This window comes from Amphiprion ocellaris, chromosome 9 (assembly GCF_022539595.1).
Source record: "Amphiprion ocellaris isolate individual 3 ecotype Okinawa chromosome 9, ASM2253959v1, whole genome shotgun sequence".
Classification (NCBI taxonomy): Eukaryota; Metazoa; Chordata; class Actinopteri; family Pomacentridae; genus Amphiprion; species Amphiprion ocellaris.
Window position 1 is genome coordinate 27,795,362 of NC_072774.1, and position 17,293 is coordinate 27,812,654.

Below are 17,293 nucleotides of genomic sequence, written 5' to 3' on the forward strand. Positions count from 1 at the left end.
TAAAACTTAAGTAGACTTTTAAAGAAGTGTTTTTTTTATGAATAACCCCTTGGTCGGTACAAATGGTCTGCTGAAGCGTAAAATTGTATAAGCTGGGTGTGCAGGAACAAATGTATAAGTGACCTAGACTTTTCATTCAAGGTGAGACACGGCTCCATGTATTTAACAGACGTACACTTACATGTTGTCGGAATTGCAAAGCTTTTATTCCCCTTATTATGCTTCTATTAAATATTCTTAATAGGACGAGCCACTGTGCTACATGTTAGCTAGCATGTTAGCTAGCATGGTAGCTCCTAGCTAGCCTTGTTTGTGGTTAGCTGAGGTGTCAAACTTCCAAATCATCTCAGACCGGTTATGCTGCAGAACTCTGTCGCAGTGTTTTGGTAAATGCTAACAAAGTAATTGCTAACGAACTTTTCTATCTAGTGTTTATTTGCAACAATTTCACCCATGGCACACACACAATTTCAAGACATGTTCATGTTTGTAAACAATTTAGCAGTGAATATCCCTCTTGCAACTACAGAACCAATAGGCACTGACAGATAATACAGTTTCTAATAATGTGATTATTGTTTATAACCAAACTATTTTCCAGATGTTTTTAAGTGATGGTGCAAACACTCAGGCCCTGACACCCAAAGGCCGGGTGGTTACTGCAGTGTAAAATTCTGACTGTTGGATGTGAGCATTCATTATGATATACTTCTAAAGGAGTTCCTTATTGTTGTTTTGGTCTGCCCTGTGTTGTGTCATAGCAGCCTCCATGAACAACTTGAATGATCCCCCTAGATGGAACATCCAACCAGACCCCAGAGGAAGGGGGGCGGGGGCTGGTGATGGCAACCAATGGAACTACGCCCTGCTGGTCCCCATGCTGGGACTGGCTGCCTTCCGTAAGTTACACAAGGGGTTGTGTTATTGAATTAAGCAAAGCTCACGTGCAAAGAAGGGGAAGTCTGCCCGAGACTGGAACTTTGTTTTAGCTAAATATTTGTAGCTCCTTTTGTTATTAATGTTATTATTATCCTATAATACTCATTTTTATTGTAAATAGCACAAATTTGCACCTTTTTATAAATACTAAGAATTTTTGTGCATTTCTGTAGATACCAGCATTTTAGGCACCTTATTACATGCTTTTTTGTACATTGTTCTTTTATCTATCTATCTTGTATGTAAGATGTGTGAGCTACTGGATACCTTGAATTTCCCGAAGGGGGATAAAGTATCTGTCTGTCTGTCTGTCTGTCTGTCTGTCTGTCTGTCTGTCTGTCTGTCTGTCTATCTATCTATTATAGTGTCTAACTCTCCATTGAGCCTTACATATACATACATTGGTGAATAATACCAATCATCTTAACACTGACTTCTCTTTTAGGTTCTTGAAAAGAAACAAACCAGAAAGAAGTCCAGTTACCTTTTACTTAAATTTTCAGATTACCATGATCTCAATGACCGAGAATCTAGACAGACAATACTGATAGCCTCATTACAATGCAATAATCTTCTGGGAACCTGCATCCTGGTATTCATGTGGATGTTACTTAGACATGTATCACCTACCTGAATGTTGTCATAGACCAAGCACACCCCCAACGCATGGTAACTAACTCTCTCAAAATTGGAATTCAAGGAATCCACAATTACTCTGCTCTTCAGAAGTCAAGGCACCACTTACAATTCTATTCACTGTTGTATGTCGTCATCAGGTTGGATCTGGACCAGGGAATCTCAGAGAGAAATCCAGAAGGTCAAAGCCCAGTATGACAAAGATGTGTCCACAATACAAATCGAGATGGAGGCTCGTTACCGAGAGACGCTGACAGAGCGGCGCAGGGCAGCAGCTCTGCTGGAGCTGGAGCTGGAGAAGGAGAGGCAGAGGGTGAAAGGCTACAAACAGGCCATGGTCTCACAGAGTCAGCAGCTTATGGAAGAACGCAAGCAGCTGCAGAAAGTAAAGATGTTACCATGTTTGTCGCCTCTCACTGTCTTCATTTAAGCTGCTGATGGGCCTCTCCTCTTTCTGTGTCTTCATTTCCACTGCTCATCTGCATTTTCTTATACCTCTTTCCCTTGTCCTGCTCTCACTTTCACTATTGTCTGTTTTTTTTTTTTTTCTAACCGAAAGCCTCTTCTCCATAACCAAATCTCTGTTTCCCCTTACAAGGAACGAGAGACCTTGGAGGAAGACAAGCAAATGTTCATGAAGTCTGGAGCTGCAGGTGCTATACTGCATCAGGCCCTGGAGAGAGAGAACGACTGGTACCGTCGGGCTACAGCCACTCTGAAGGAGCTCGAGGGTCAGCTGGTGGAGCGGCAGAATGCCTACTGCTCCCTCATCCAACCACGAGATCAACGACTGGAGATGGAGAAGAACATGCTGCTTAAGGTCGTTAAAGAGCCCATCGGGGCAGAACTGGATCTCGAGTCCGACCTGAAGGATATTTTTAAGAGAGATAAGCATTGTGCGGACCTGCTAAATGTGGACAAGAGGAAGAATGGGAGCCTCATGTGGGTGTATCTCAAGTACTGGCAACTGCAAATCACCATCCAGAAACACAAAAGAGCTGAGGAAGCCGTGTTAGGAGGGAAAATCCAGTCTGGCCGAAAGTGACCAGTGCAAAGCTAAGCCGGTGTTTTCATTTGACTTTGAAGGATGTTGACAGTATGTGCAGCAGGAATGGAAAATGTTGTTCCCACTCTGTGTAATATCATCACCTGAAAGGAATGTTATGCAAACACACAAGTGGTAACAAGGTAATGTTCAATATTTAAAAGTTTCATCTATGATCTCAGAAGCCCCAGTTAAGACTCATTAGCTTTAAATTGAAATGCATGAAAAATTAAACATTGCACAAGGATAATTCAGGAAATACGCAACTGATGTTTAATGAAATATAAAGAGATGATTGTTTTCCATTTAGCTCCTTGGAAAATGTACAAAAATCTATTTAATTTGCATTCTCTGAATGCCTTAGTTTAAAATATGTCTGGAAAGGGGATGTTTTTAGCCCCTTTTATCAGATATGAATTCAGGGTTTCCACAAACTGTTCACATTGTTCCATGTGACAATACATTTTCTGGACAAGCACTGTTTTTCATCAGAAAATTACTCAAATTCTTAATAATATTGAAGTGAAAAACAGCATCCAAAACATGTTGTCAACACCACTATTACATTACAGTCTTTTTGTTTTTGTGGGCTGTGTTTTGTATACTTGCTGATGGACTGTTGTGGGAGATATTTATCACAGAAACAGATTTGTTTGTGATTTGTTTTTACCTCCATCTATGACATCTCTATTTACAGCTGAAACGGTTGCCATCCTATAATACAGTGTAGAATAGTGCTCTTGTTTCTCATCACTGGTCTGTGGGATTCTGATAACTAGCAGGGAAATAGGACTTTACTCAAGGTGCATGTGTATAAAGTAGTACTAAAGTAATGCTACTTCAAGCAACAAAAATATACAAAAAAAAACAAGAAAAGCTGTCAGTTGATCTCACACTCTTAAGCACTGGTACGGAAAGAATTATGTAAAATCTGTAGCTTTTTTATTTGGTCATCAGGCCTCTCTGTGCTGTTATGTTTTTATTTTCACCTTGGTGAATAAGTGCTGGATGTAATGCCATAAAATAGGATATAATGACACTGACCACTGCAATCCTTTGAATTCATTTTAGGTTTAAGAACCTAATTTCTGTGTTGTCTGCGTTTCTCTTTTGAAACTCAAATGTGTTGCTATATTTACATAACTAGCTCATGTTACTTACCACTGGGGGCTGCTGTTACTGGATTTGAATACAGGAAAATGGTTTAATACAATACCTACACTACCAGTCAAACGTTTTGATATGCCTTCTCATTTAATGATTTTTCTTTATTTTCATGACTATTTACATTGTAGATTCTCACTGAAAGCATCAAAACTATAAATGAACACATGGAATTATGTAGTAAACAAAAAAGTGAAATAAGTCAAAGCATGTTTTATATTTTAGATTCTTCAAAATAGCCACCCTTTGCTTTGATTACTGCTTTGCACACTCTTAGCATTCTCTTGATGAGCTTCATGAGTTAGTCACCTGAAATGGCTTTTCAACAGTCTTTTCTGTATCGCACAAAGACACAGCGGGTGAAACCAAAGATCTCATATTTGGACTCATCAGACCAAAGCACAGATTTCCACTGGTCTAATGTCCATTCCTTGTGTTTCTTTGCCCAAACAAATCTCCTCTGCTTGTTGCTTTTCCTTAATAGTGTTTTTTAGCTGCTCTTTGACCATAAAGGCCTGATTGGTTCAGTCTCCTCTGAATAGTTGATGTAGAGATGTGTCTGCTACTAGAACTCTGTGTGACATTTATCTGGGCTCCAATCTGAGGTGCTGTTAACTTGCCATTTCTAAGGCTGGTGACTCGGATGAACTTATCCTCAGCAGCAGAGGTGACTCTTGGTCTTCTTTCTTGGGGCAGTCCTCATGTGAGTCAGTTTTGTCGTAGCGCTTGATGGTTTTTGCGACTGCACTTGTGGATACATTCAAAGTTTTTGCAATTTTCCGGACTGACTGACCTTCAGTACTTAAAGTAATAATGGGCTGTTGTTTCTCTTAGCTGATTGGTTCTTGCCATAATATGGATTCTAACAGTTGTCAAATAGACCTGTCAGCTGTGTACCAACCTGACTTCTGCACAACACAGCTGATGGTCCCAACCCCATTAAGAAGGCAGTGTGAAAAGTGAAAACCGTTTCAGGTGACTACCTCATGAAGCTCATCCAGAGAATGCCAAGGGTTTCATCAAAGCAGTATTCAAAGCAAGGGATGGCTATTTTGAGGAATCTAAAATATAAAACACGTAGAGTTGTTTCATAATTGTTTGTTTGCTACATCATTCCATATATCTTGCTTCATAGTTTTGATGTCTTCAGTATTAATCTACAAAGTAGAAAGGAGTAAAAATAAGGAAAAAACATTGAGTGAGAAGATGTGTCCAAACTTTTGACTGGTAGTGTATGTGGAGGCTCATACTAGATAAAGTATAGAAAGTAAAGACTTTACTACAGGAATATCAGAAAATACATCCACACATTTAGCAGTAGGCAAAACAAGCTTCCAGACAGTGTTTCATGGAGCTTTATTGGATTTACAAATCACTATGGCAAATGTGTAATTTCTTCCAGTAGTGCACAGTCATTGTAAAGAAGTACTGTCAGAATATGTTTAGATCTACAATTTAGTATATTGTGACACATTTGCAAATTTTAGCACCGTACAATATGTTGAATTAACTGAAGTCTCTTTAGATGTTACTTAAAACATGAAGTTAGCAAATGAGATATGTAGGATTTTTTCCCATTATTACTGTAACCATCGTGTCTTTGAGGCTATGTTATGCTTTCTGAACCTGCTTCACTCCCTCCTCTGTATGCGATGAGAGATCTCCCTTGGAGACGACATCAGACTCGAGGCTCTGTAGTCCACTCTGATTGGCTTGTTGAGGTTCGGAGTTTCTGTGGTCATTTTCTCTTCAGCTGCTCCTTTATTCTCCTTCCCCGGTAGGACTGGCTGTACTGTGCGCCCAAAGGTGGCTGTGGCATGTTGCAGGTCCTTTCTGGTGCTGAGGAGGGGTAGTTGGTGCTCGGTTATGGCTCCACTGGTGCTGCCCAGCCTCAGCATCTGGCTGGGGCTCCTCTCCACCATGAAGTGGGCCACCTGTTGCTGCTTGTAGCTCTCTCTCCGAATGCTGTCTGTCTCTGAGAGGGTCAGCCTGGAACACGTTACGTACAAATAAATGACTGTGTCTGGAATACAGTAAAGAGGAGTCATCAGTTTGCTCAGATTTAAAGGTAAATCCATAAATTCAGATACTCAGGGGGAAAAAACTGCTGCTTTACTGCTAATTGTTATTTCAAACTTTGAAGCTTTTGACTATCACTGATCGGGATGAGGTTATAAAGTGCCTGACAACAGCAAATTACAGAATAGGCACGTCATTTGTTTATAGTATAAACACAGTGAGCACAAGAGCTGTTTTGTGCTCCTTTACCTTCTGTCCCACTGCTTGACAACCACACAAATGCACAAATCTTACAGGCCTTTTAAGCATTGGCCAAGTGTAAGATTATGGAACAATTTGCTTTAAAAAACATGTCTTCAAATAGTTGAAAGAATCCAATATGCACATTGAGGTGTTTATTTTACTACACTTTTGCTGTAGGATATTAATTTGAGATCCTACTTTAGTTGTATGTTTAAACATAATATACAGTATAACTTGTAATACAAAAATGATTGCCTTAAAGCAAATGTTCAGCTGGAGCAGTTTATTTTTTTTGTACCTGCAAACAGTGCTTTTCAGTAAAAATGCGTGCCATTTTACAGGATACATCTTTAAAGGACAGCTTTCTCAAACTCTGAGCCAGAAATCTCCACTTCAACAGCGTTTACAAAGACAACACCTTTCAGTTTCATTCCTGTCTATATCCTGAAGGTTTTCATAGACAAGTTTGTTCATATATCATCCATAGCCTGTTTTACAGAACATTTTATTCCCAAAAACATGGTGAATATATATATATATATATATATATATATATATATATATATATATATATATATATATATATACATATATATATATATATATATATATATATATATATATATATATATATATATATATATATATATATATATATATATATATATTATTATTTATTTTTTTTTTAATTTTATTTTTTTTTAGTGATTCATTTAACAGAATTTGAACACGTTACCTGTACTGAGGTCTTGTTTCGAGGACCAGGCCTAGCCAGCAGGCTTCGTAGCTCTCTCTCTTCCACTGGTTGTCCTCCTGAAGATCACAGAAGGAGTTCACCAGGTAGCAGCCTCCTCTGCTCAGGCAGTTCATGGTGCGATTGTGTCTAGAATGCAGATATTAGTGAGTTCTTGTTTCTGCCAAGACAAACGTCTTCTGCCAAATAGTTGACTAAATATCAGGAGAAAAAGACACAACAAGCTATAAAATAATGTGTCATCAGTGTGTGTGTCTCTGTGGATAAAGTGGTCTGAGAAGTCTGTGTGTGTGTGTGTGTTGGACCATGTCTTAAATATCCAGTCTTGTTTCTATTTTTACTCCTCTGTGTCACAATGAAGTGAATGTCCCCTACTTGAAACATCCTGAAGGTTGGTTTTCATTTGAAAAGAAACTAACTCTTTCCATGATGTGAACCAACCAGATGAACTGAACTTTTCCTGTTGAACTTGCAGCATTTTTAGTTTCTTCATGAACTTGTGGATAAAACAGAAGCATAATTTTAAACATATCACCATTAAGATGTAAAAATATATATGAGCATGTGCGTAATTAGAGATTTAGGGACATAAAAATGTGTGTGCAGGCGATGACAGATGCATAAAATGACTAATCTGCTCAGCCGAGATGGATCCAAGAGTCATTACATCAGATCGAAGAATCCAACCTCCCACTCCTCAAATATCTCTCACAGACTGCACGTTGCAGAAAGTAAACAGCTGACAGTTGCATCGTAATTCATTAATCCAAAGCTCCATCAGTTCCTGAGCCAAAACCTTGTTAAAAATAGACTGATGGTAATAACAATGATTCCTATATTTAACAGATGTGCTTCCAATGTCCATTGATTTTCAGGTGGATAAATATAAAGGATGGCTGGAAATATACTGAATATCATGCAAAAGAAAGTTATGTGAACTTCTGTGTGTGTATACATAGCTGGTTATTCAATTTAAGCATCCATCAACAAGGTGTTAAATTAGTTCACTGCACTAAAGCTCCTTGAAAGATGGGAATATCTGATATTGTGACACTGATGCGATGCCACTTTAAACCTGGACCACTCTCGGTTCTTGCTCTCACGACATTGGCAACCTCAGTTTCATCAAGCTGTGAAACTGAATCAGAGGGTGTATTATGGTGTGACTGAAGCAGTGAAAGGTATGCTGGATGCAACCCAGCACAAACAGTCTGTTCCAGCAGCACAAGAGCAGCTACTTCAGCTTGATGCTGAATACTGACGAATGGATATTTGTGTGGCAACGCTCATGCATATTCACAAACAAATAAACAAGCAGGTAATTCTGTTGACAAGTGCCAATTTTCCACCACAATTTTTTGATTTCTATATAATTTTTAATGGATATTATTGTGACACAAGTAGTATATAGCCACCATTTAGTATTAAATGTTTAGATGTTCAGATTCTGTTTGGTTTCTTCATCTTAGATGAGAACCTATTAGTGTCACTAATGGCAGTGTGTGCATTTCTCACTCTGCTTTCATCCGTTTAAGGGTGGGAATGGATCATAGAAATTAACAAAAGTAGGAACTGTAATAAAAGCAATTCGTACATGATGGTCCTCATGTGGATGATTCTTCAAACCTAAATAAAGCTGGGTTAGACAAAAGACTTTAACCAACCACATGGCATTTCAGCAGCAGCAGATGAGGAACATTTGCACTGTTGTTGTAGAAGAAATTGTGCACATTTAACCAAAGGACGAAAGTTAAACAAATAGTTTCTTTCACCCCCAAGTAATGATTTTATTGTTGAACATTCAAATATATTGCAGTAAATTTTGCTCCATCAAAACTGACACACTTGACTTTAAATCTGACAATCAGTTGAAAGTGTTACCAAACAAAACATGACATCAACAACTCCAAAGACATGTTGGATATTTTCTGTTGTAACCACACATTAATGAAACAGTATGTTCACAGCGATGAGTGAAAATGTTCACCTGATACTCAGGTATTTATCAGTTCTGATCAAACAAGCAGAATGAACTTTATCTGTGAAAACAAAACTGATGCATAATTCTTCACTTGAGGTATCAAACAATGCCTCAATAACTCGGGATTAATAGCTGAACCAGCCAGGCCTCTTCCTGGCCATCTCCACGATCCTCTTGTCTTTGTCCCCCTGGTTTGGTGTTTCACCCTCATACACAACGACAGTCTCTACGGCTGGTGCCCTCAGTGGGCCGCCTTCCATCGCTTGAATCTGTTGACGAATCTTAGAAGTCTCCCTGCACACCTTAGCGTAACAGAAGCCACACAGGATATGTTTCTGCTTCAGATGGCCACACTCTGGACATGGCTCGATGTTGTTCTGAGAGGAAGACAGAGCGAGAGACACAGAAAACAAACAATGTGAATTACTGTAATTCTAAATTGCTTGTCATATATCTTTGGCATTTTTGCACTGCAGTTTCTAGACAATTATGGGCCAACATAGTTCATATACACAAATAAAACACACCCAAAAATATCTGATAATATTGGATTTGGTAACAGTTATGTATCTTGGTTCCAAGGGCCATATACTGCTTTCAGATAATGTCATATAATGTTATATTTTTACACTGAGAACACAATAAATTATACAGTATTTACAATGTTTAATCTTAATTTTTGTTTCATTATGTAAATCCTATGATTGGCATAATGATTTTAGAGAACTTTTCTACTCCAATTACTTTTCTGTCCAGCAAAGAGGTGAGCTGCTGCTCATAATTGCTATTTTATTTCTAAGTTTTTACACAAGTAAAATCACTGGTGACAATGCAGCAGTGTCAGACAATGGAGTCTGTGGTGGTGTTTTAATATTATCTTTTGGGACTTTACTGTGCCTTCAAATTCATTTCAAGGGCCACTTTTTTTCCAAAACTCCAATGAATATATAAAACTGAATGAAATCAAATCAAATCTACAGTTTGATCACATTTAGATGGTTTGATTCAAGCTGAAATGTCCCTCAAATCCTATCAATAAAACTGTACTGAATTAAATGTTGTTTGTGCTTTATCACTTATCACAAAGCAGACATTACTCAGTACCATTTCTATGAACAGCAACGTTGTCTTCTCCTCCAGAACTGGTCTTGATGAAACTGCCCATAATGTGGCCTGTGGAAATCACCCCACCCAAACCCAAGTGCTCAACCTCTGTGAACAACATGCTCACCGACTCAAAACCCCAAATTTAAGCCCTGGTTCACCATGCTTTGATAACAAGTACACTGCAGACGGCACACATTTATTAAAGTACTGACATGACAGTTTAAACTCTGGGTCATGACATATATCATAATTTGCTGCCTCTGCTATTTGTGTATTGTATTGCTTCAAGTGGCAATTTCTAATTCAATCTGCTTGTTTTTTATGCCCTAAGTAAGACAAAAGTAGTTGCACTTTACATTAAGTGTAAAAAGACCCTTTGAGGTGATCCCAGGCCTATCAAGTGTACCTTGACTTTTAGTAGTTTGCTCTCAGCTCTCCTTCTGGTGCGGTTGACCTCTATAGTGCGTCTCTTCTTGGGTGCTGCCATCCATAGGATGCTGTCCAGGAGGCCAGGGGGTTGTTCTGGGTTCTGCTGCTCATCCAGCTGAGGCTCCTGGTTGATCTGAGGCAGGACACTGGGGCCATTTATGGCCAGTGCCGGACCTGCATGCAAAAAGGAAATAACATTACGACCATTCCAACTCAAAACACTGAAACCAGGGAAAAAAATAAAACACACTTAAAACATGGGTTTACAAAGTAGCATATAACACCGGGAAGGTGATAATGACAACAGAAAGTCAGATAGTGAGGCTATGCAAAGCAGAGCGAATATAATGTGAATATAATTTAGAAGACAAAAGAAGCAAAAAATACAATAACAGTACTAGAATCACACAATACAAATAAATAAAAACAATACAGCAATAAAAACAAATGGCACACATATTAAGAAGCAAAACTACAAATATGGGAGGTAAATACACAAAAACAGCTAAGAGAAGATATGAAGAAGACAAAGTTAGGAATAAAAACACCTCCAGTTAAAGCTTAAATGACATTTAGCACACAGCATATTAGCAAGATGAGCTAACAAGGCTGTACTAAACTAAACTCACCCAGGTGTCTGTCTAGTCCGGCCGCCTGCAGAAGTCTGCTTTCAATACGTAGCAGAGAGCATCTGAGGTTGTGAATTAAAGAGGTTAAGTTCATCATTTTTACAACCAGCACGTTTCTTTTCCTTCCAACATGTCAAACAGCTCACGGTCACTGAGGCTCTGACGTAATTAAACAGCGACAGTGAATTTCTTCTTCCTCGTCTTTTTAATTGCTGGCAGGACAGGATGCGGATGTGCTGCCACGTAGCGGTGAAAATCATTCCATGCTATGTTTTTATGCTTTATTTTGCTTGGTCATGTGTGCAGATATTGTTGGAGGATTCCCTAGGATTTTTTTTTTAGAATCAAACACTTAATTTTCTGCATTGTGGTTAATTTTATATGCCATTTTCTGCATTTTCTGCATTAAATTATGGTGAGAATGTCTTAATTTTAGTTAAGAGCAACACAAAATAGAGTAAAGTGCCGTCCTTGAACTCACTCAGTGGTTAAGACTTATCATATCATCCAGTTCAGAACCAGAATCAGAAATACTTTGTTGATCCCTTAGGGGAAGTTGCTCCCATTCAAAGTCAGAAATATGAAGCGAACAAAATATATAGATAAGCAAAAGTAGAACAATGTTATCTAAAAATATAAGCATAAGAAACATAAGAAAAATATTTCCTAAAAAATTCCCATTATTAGAAACAGTATAAGCATCAATGTAGAATGTGCTTTCCCTAAGAAAATGAAGTGTAAGTATACAGTGTATTAACCAGTGTGTTACTGCACACAGTTCAACAATCAGCTCAAAAACTTTTAATGAACAAATGGATAAATTTAACAATTTTTCCAACAATCACAAAAAAACCCACAAAACAGATGTTGAACTTTTTCTCCAAGTCAGAAAAGAAGAACATTTTCATGCTAGGTTTTTATATTTGTTTAGCAATGTGTTTTAGGACAAAGAGAACAGTTTTAATATTCTCTTACATTAGAATAACAGACTCCTTGCTTATTGTACCAGCAGATCAATGTCAGTGACTAATGTTGGTCAAGTATATCATAAATACAGTGAATAATGTTGTCCTTTAAATGTGCTTCTCTTCAGTTCTACAGGTATCATTCTATTCTATATTTATTATTATAAGTTTTATATTATTATATTTACAAGTACCTGGGAGTGAGTCTAGACAAGAAGCTGGAGTGGTCCACAAACACTGAGGCTGTCTACAAAAAGGACCTGAGCCAGCTCTGCTTCCTCAGCAGGCTCAGGTCCTTCAGTGTCTGCAACCGCATGCTCCTGATGTTTTATCAGTCTGTGAGAGCCATCTTCTTTGCTGTGGTGTGCTGGGGTGCAGGCATCAAGGCTAAGGACACCTCCCACCCCCTCCATAAAACTGTGGACAATCTGAGGAGCAGCTTCAGCAACAGACTGATACAACCTCGCTGCTCCAAAGAACACTACAGGAGGTCATTCCTCCCCACAGCAGTAAGACTTTTCAATGTGTCTGCATCTGGCAGATCACAAAAGGATTTAATCATTTTACCTGCTGATGAAACCACCTTACATACTGGACACTTTACATTCTAATGCCATTCATTATATCTATAAACTCATCTGCACCTACTTCTGTCATTTGCACATCTAAACACACTCTCATTTTCACATTTCTGTATGACTCTTGTATATTCTTGTATATTTTTTCTATACGTTCAATATTCTTATTTGATTTTATTTTAACTTATCTTATTTTATCTTATTTTATTTTATATTACCTTCACTTTATACCTGACCCTAATATTCTGTGTTGTCTTATCGTTTACCCCCTTGTCGAATACCCAGCTCCTGGAACAACAGAATTTCCTTCTGTGGATTTATGAAGTGTAAGTCTATATTTACACGAGGTTTTACATGAGGTGTCCTGCAGGTGGCTGTAAACATTCTTAACTGGATTTACAACCCTCCGGTGCGCACAGAGTAGAAGAAGAAGAACAAGATGGCGGAACGAGGATATAGTTTCTCCCTCACCACATTTAGGTAAACTTTATCAAAATATCACTAAAATCGTTAAAAGGAACCTAAACTTGTACCACGTAGTCATTATTGTTAAATAGCTGTTTCAGTAAATATATGCACCGCGTTCTGTTTTAACAGGAAGATGAGGTTTGGGAGCCGCAGTAGTTGATGCACTGTCATTGCCGAGTAATGAATCGGCTAACGTCGACTGTTAGCATGGCTGCTAACCGGGATTTAAAATAAACCCCTAAAAGACTCGGTTCGGATATCATCTATGAAAACTTACATTTTTTCTTATTTTTAGACAATAACTCAATAGACAGAAACGCTTCTGTTTCTGATGCTAACGCTTTAGAGACTCACTTGCTAGCATGAAGTTAGCTCAGATGAGTCAGTTGTTTTAGCTTTTACTTTCAGTTTCATGTAGTTGGTTATTTTATGCTAATTCTGTGTGTTCCCTAAAATGGTTATTGTGTCTGCATTTAATATGGTCAGTTTCCCCTCCGCCTCACAGTATAATAATCCAGCATCCCGTGTTTCTTCTGCAGCCCATCGGGTAAACTGGTCCAGATTGAGTATGCGCTGGCAGCAGTGGCAGCCGGAGCACCTTCAGTGGGCATCAAAGGTAAGGAGAGCTACAAGCATAGATCATGACATCTGAGAATTAATGCGTCACTATTGATTAAAGACGTTAACTTATTTTAAATTATACATTTTACTGACTGACATTTTTTAAAAACAATATGAATTTGGTCGGAGATGTTTTTTAGGGATGCAGCACAATAATGTGACCCTAAAAGGTTTCTAATCTTATCAAGTGTATCCATTGTTAAAGAGTAACTTAACAATAGGGGTAGACGGATGATCCGTTTGGCTGATTGTCGGATCTGTTATTGACCTTCTTAAGAACTATCAAGAAAGTTTTTTTTGTCCACCAATTTTTAATCTAAAAATGTTCATTTAAAAACAAGTGTGATCTGATTGATTACAAATCACACACAATGACCCATCAACACTGAAAGTTCAATGTTAACATCTTGTTTAATTAAACAGATGTGAAGCACAAGTAACTAAGAGCATTTAAATATTTTCATTGTTACTTCAAAAGTGTATGTTTTCCAGATGTTTGTTGTTTGCGTCCTTGGTGACTAATAATTGGTATCAGTGTCACCACTGGAATAGTATGGATCGGTCAACCCCTAATTAATACAGATGTAAAATTTAATGTAGCGCTCTTCTTGAAATGCTGTATATTTTTCCTCACTTTATTGTGGAAAATGGTAAGTGCAAAAAGCTGAGAATGATTAGAGATGAAAATGATTTGGAAAATCTGATACTATATGAAAAAAAGACAACAACACTATAGGAGGATATGTCATTTGTAGACAGCCATACAGTAGGTCATCCTAAGACACAACAGTGCAGCAACGAAGCAATCACCAAACTTTCCAAACAAAAAAAGAGTTAAAACTGCTTTGAAAAATTTAGACTTTGTTTAGATTTGTGAAGATGCTAACTGTGGTATTTTCTTATATGTTTTTCAGCTTCCAATGGTGTTGTCCTGGCAACAGAGAAGAAACAGAAGTCCATCCTGTATGATGAACAGAGTGTCCATAAAGTGGAGCCGATCACTAAACACATAGGCATGGTCTACAGCGGCATGGGGCCTGACTACAGGTGGGAACTTTTTGTGTGTTTTGAAGCAGTTTTTTTATTTTATTTTTTCTTGGCTTCTGTTTAGTGGTATCACTGTGATTTCCTCCATAAAGTGCACCATGGAGCCATAAAAAATAGGATGAACCAACACTCACCCTAAACTAGTCTTTTCTAGTGTGTTAAATGTATACATTAGAGGCTTTGCTGTATGAACAATACATCACACTGTGTGTGTTTTAAACCTTTTAACAGTTCATACAGTATGTTTTCATTCTGTAAACTTCTTAGATTGCCGTCCTGGCACAGATTTTGTATGACTACCGAACTTCACTTTCACAAACAGATTAATGAGTTCTGTTTCTTTTGCAGGGTTTTAGTGCGACGAGCCAGGAAGCTGGCGCAACAGTACTTCCTGGTTTACCAGGAGCCAATTCCCACAGGCCAGCTTGTCCAGAGAGTGGCCTCTGTAATGCAGGAGTACACACAGTCTGGGTGAATATGCACAAAGATACACTAAAACACACACTGTGCTATATATTTTTATGCTTTAGAAGTAGGAGTTCGAATAGCTTTACATATTTTGAATATGACCAGGACCGGAGTTCAACAAAATTTTTAGTTCCAAAAAATGTTTTGCTACTTTTGTCACCTGGATGTCTCCAGAGATCAGAGTGATCTAAACTTGTGTGAAATTATACCGGGTTATTTAAGCTATTTTTTCCTCCCACGATTTAGTGGAGTGCGTCCATTTGGCGTGTCATTGCTGATAGCTGGATGGGATGAAGACCACCCCTACTTGTTCCAGTCAGACCCCTCTGTAAGATGCTTTTTTTTTTTTTTTTTTTCTCACATTTGCTGTGAAAGAAATTCTGATCTTCAGACAGAGGGATTTCACAGCTCACAGTTAGATCATTAATTAGATAATATAATAAACTATTTATGACAGAGGCTTGTTATGTTTCTAACCTTTTTTCTTCTGTTTGTGATTGGCAGGGTGCTTATTTTGCATGGAAAGCCACAGCCATGGGGAAGAACTACGTAAATGGAAAAACATTCCTTGAGAAAAGGTAATTTGACTTTTGCTCACAGATTTCCCACAGAACAGACTCTGTGTGTTTATGATTATCAAGGCACAGATGTGGGAGTGTATTTGGAGAAGTATTTCTCACACATTTTCATTGTGAGGCGTTTTCAGCACCTGTTGAGCCATTCTGAGTGCAAATAAATATCTGAGTGTCAGATGTTACAATGTGGATCATTTTGTGCAATAAGCTCTTCACCAAGTTCTATACCGTAGTATGTTTTTGGATTAAATAAGATGCGGTAATGATATACATTATGAAGCCACATAACTGAGGTGTGTAACCACTTTGATTCCGTTATCCAGGTATAACAATGATCTGGAACTGGAAGATGCCATCCACACAGCCATCCTGACACTGAAGGTATACTGTTTGTGATTTTAAAACATTTTTGAAGTATTCGAGTCTGAGAATCAAAATCAGGAATACTTTATTGTTCCCTGAGGGGAAAATTGCTGAATCTGTCTTCACCGTGACTGTGTCTTTTCTATTGGTATCAGTTGTGCACATTCTGCTGTGTTTGTGTTGCAGGAGAGTTTTGAGGGTCAGATGACAGAGGAGAACATTGAGGTGGGGATCTGTAACGAGGCAGGCTTCAAAAGACTCACCCCAGCAGAGGTGAAAGACTATCTGGCAGCCATCGCGTGAACACACCCTCCCTGGTGATGGGGGCTCTCTGGCCACATTTCAAGACAAAGACACAACTGCACAGTAGCCAATAGTCTCATCACATAGCTTGTCAGACAGAGCTTGGCCACATTGTCTTGTGGTTAAACCTTGTCTGGCCCACAAAACATGGGAGGATATCCAAAATAACGTAATCAGATTAAATATTATTAATGTGACATGACAGAACCTTACAGCCTGTTGACCACTACTAGAGGCTGCCTGCCCAGATCTGTTTGCTTAATGAGACAGCCTTTGTGTTTGTGCACAGCTGATGTGGCTGCCACTCAGCGCTGTGAGATGGTAGACTCATGTTACAATAAATAATTGGCTTTGTTGTCTAATGCTTCCCCTGGTCTTGTGAAATGTGGCGGTTGGCTACTGTGCTACTGAAAAGGAATGTGGGCTCTGATGAGTGAAATCTCAAGTCTTCCATTGAATCCTAGTTTTCTTATTGCTCATTACTGTTGCAAAGGCACTGGATTTTACAAAACGAGCATCGGTTTAATGTGCGTTTATTAAAAATTCTGTTGCTTGTTTGGTGTGCCAAATGGCATCTGGTTGCACAAAAGGCAAAATATTGAAATAGTACTGACACCAAGTCAGAGCCTTAGCTTCACATCTGTCAGAGGGCAATCTGTTCATCTTGAATCCTCAGACACACCAGGAAGGATAAACAAAAAGAAGCAAGTAGTGAGGATCTAATGGAAAGTTTTGAGATTTTACGGTCAGGTTCTGGTTGCCTGTACAGCAGTTTTACATGATGTACTCTCCTTTTTTTCCAAGCTAGAAACAGTTCTAGAGTTTGTATCTTCTTTTCTGGTATCTGTCACTTATTCAAATAAAAGACGAGATGATGATCTGACGTTGACTTTGTGTTTTGAATTTATATACTTTTGTATTAAAATGGTAAATCGTGAACATGCTGGCCACATAAATGA

At 38.4% G+C, this 17,293-nt stretch overlaps 4 protein-coding genes across 5 annotated transcripts; 2 read left to right on the top strand and 2 right to left on the bottom strand.

The window, feature by feature from the left end:
- Nucleotides 1-8: 8 nt before the first annotated feature.
- ccdc127a (coiled-coil domain containing 127a) lies at nt 9-3,663 on the top strand. 2 transcript variants are annotated; one of them, XM_023276858.3, is made up of 4 exons: nt 9-141; nt 762-899; nt 1,716-1,960; nt 2,174-3,663. In XM_023276858.3, the coding sequence occupies exons 2-4, from the start codon at nt 770-772 to the stop codon at nt 2,618-2,620; spliced, it is 822 nt and encodes a 273-aa protein (XP_023132626.1). In that variant the 5' UTR covers nt 9-141; nt 762-769; the 3' UTR covers nt 2,621-3,663. The 2 variants fall into 2 exon arrangements, with proteins under 2 accessions (XP_023132626.1, XP_023132627.1); XM_023276859.3 differs by having other exon boundaries at nt 18-141; nt 765-899.
- A 1,458-nt stretch (nt 3,664-5,121) lies between these two features.
- Nucleotides 5,122-7,089, bottom strand: zmp:0000000930 (uncharacterized). Its single transcript, XM_035951278.2, has 2 exons — nt 6,783-7,089; nt 5,122-5,773 (listed from the first exon to the last, which is right to left on the bottom strand). The coding sequence occupies exons 1-2, from the start codon at nt 6,914-6,916 to the stop codon at nt 5,416-5,418; spliced, it is 492 nt and encodes a 163-aa protein (XP_035807171.1). The 5' UTR covers nt 6,917-7,089; the 3' UTR covers nt 5,122-5,415.
- A 1,473-nt stretch (nt 7,090-8,562) lies between these two features.
- On the bottom strand, nt 8,563-11,116 carry mrpl32 (mitochondrial ribosomal protein L32). The gene is made up of 3 exons (XM_023276860.3): nt 10,947-11,116; nt 10,295-10,491; nt 8,563-9,158 (listed from the first exon to the last, which is right to left on the bottom strand). The coding sequence occupies exons 1-3, from the start codon at nt 11,041-11,043 to the stop codon at nt 8,907-8,909; spliced, it is 546 nt and encodes a 181-aa protein (XP_023132628.2). The 5' UTR covers nt 11,044-11,116; the 3' UTR covers nt 8,563-8,906.
- A 1,771-nt stretch (nt 11,117-12,887) lies between these two features.
- Nucleotides 12,888-17,217, top strand: psma2a (proteasome 20S subunit alpha 2a). Its single transcript, XM_023276850.3, has 8 exons — nt 12,888-12,969; nt 13,497-13,573; nt 14,493-14,625; nt 14,974-15,096; nt 15,340-15,421; nt 15,598-15,671; nt 15,992-16,049; nt 16,218-17,217. Exons 1-8 carry the CDS (start codon nt 12,929-12,931, stop codon nt 16,332-16,334), a joined length of 705 nt encoding a protein of 234 aa, XP_023132618.1. The 5' UTR covers nt 12,888-12,928; the 3' UTR covers nt 16,335-17,217.
- Nucleotides 17,218-17,293: the final 76 nt, after the last annotated feature.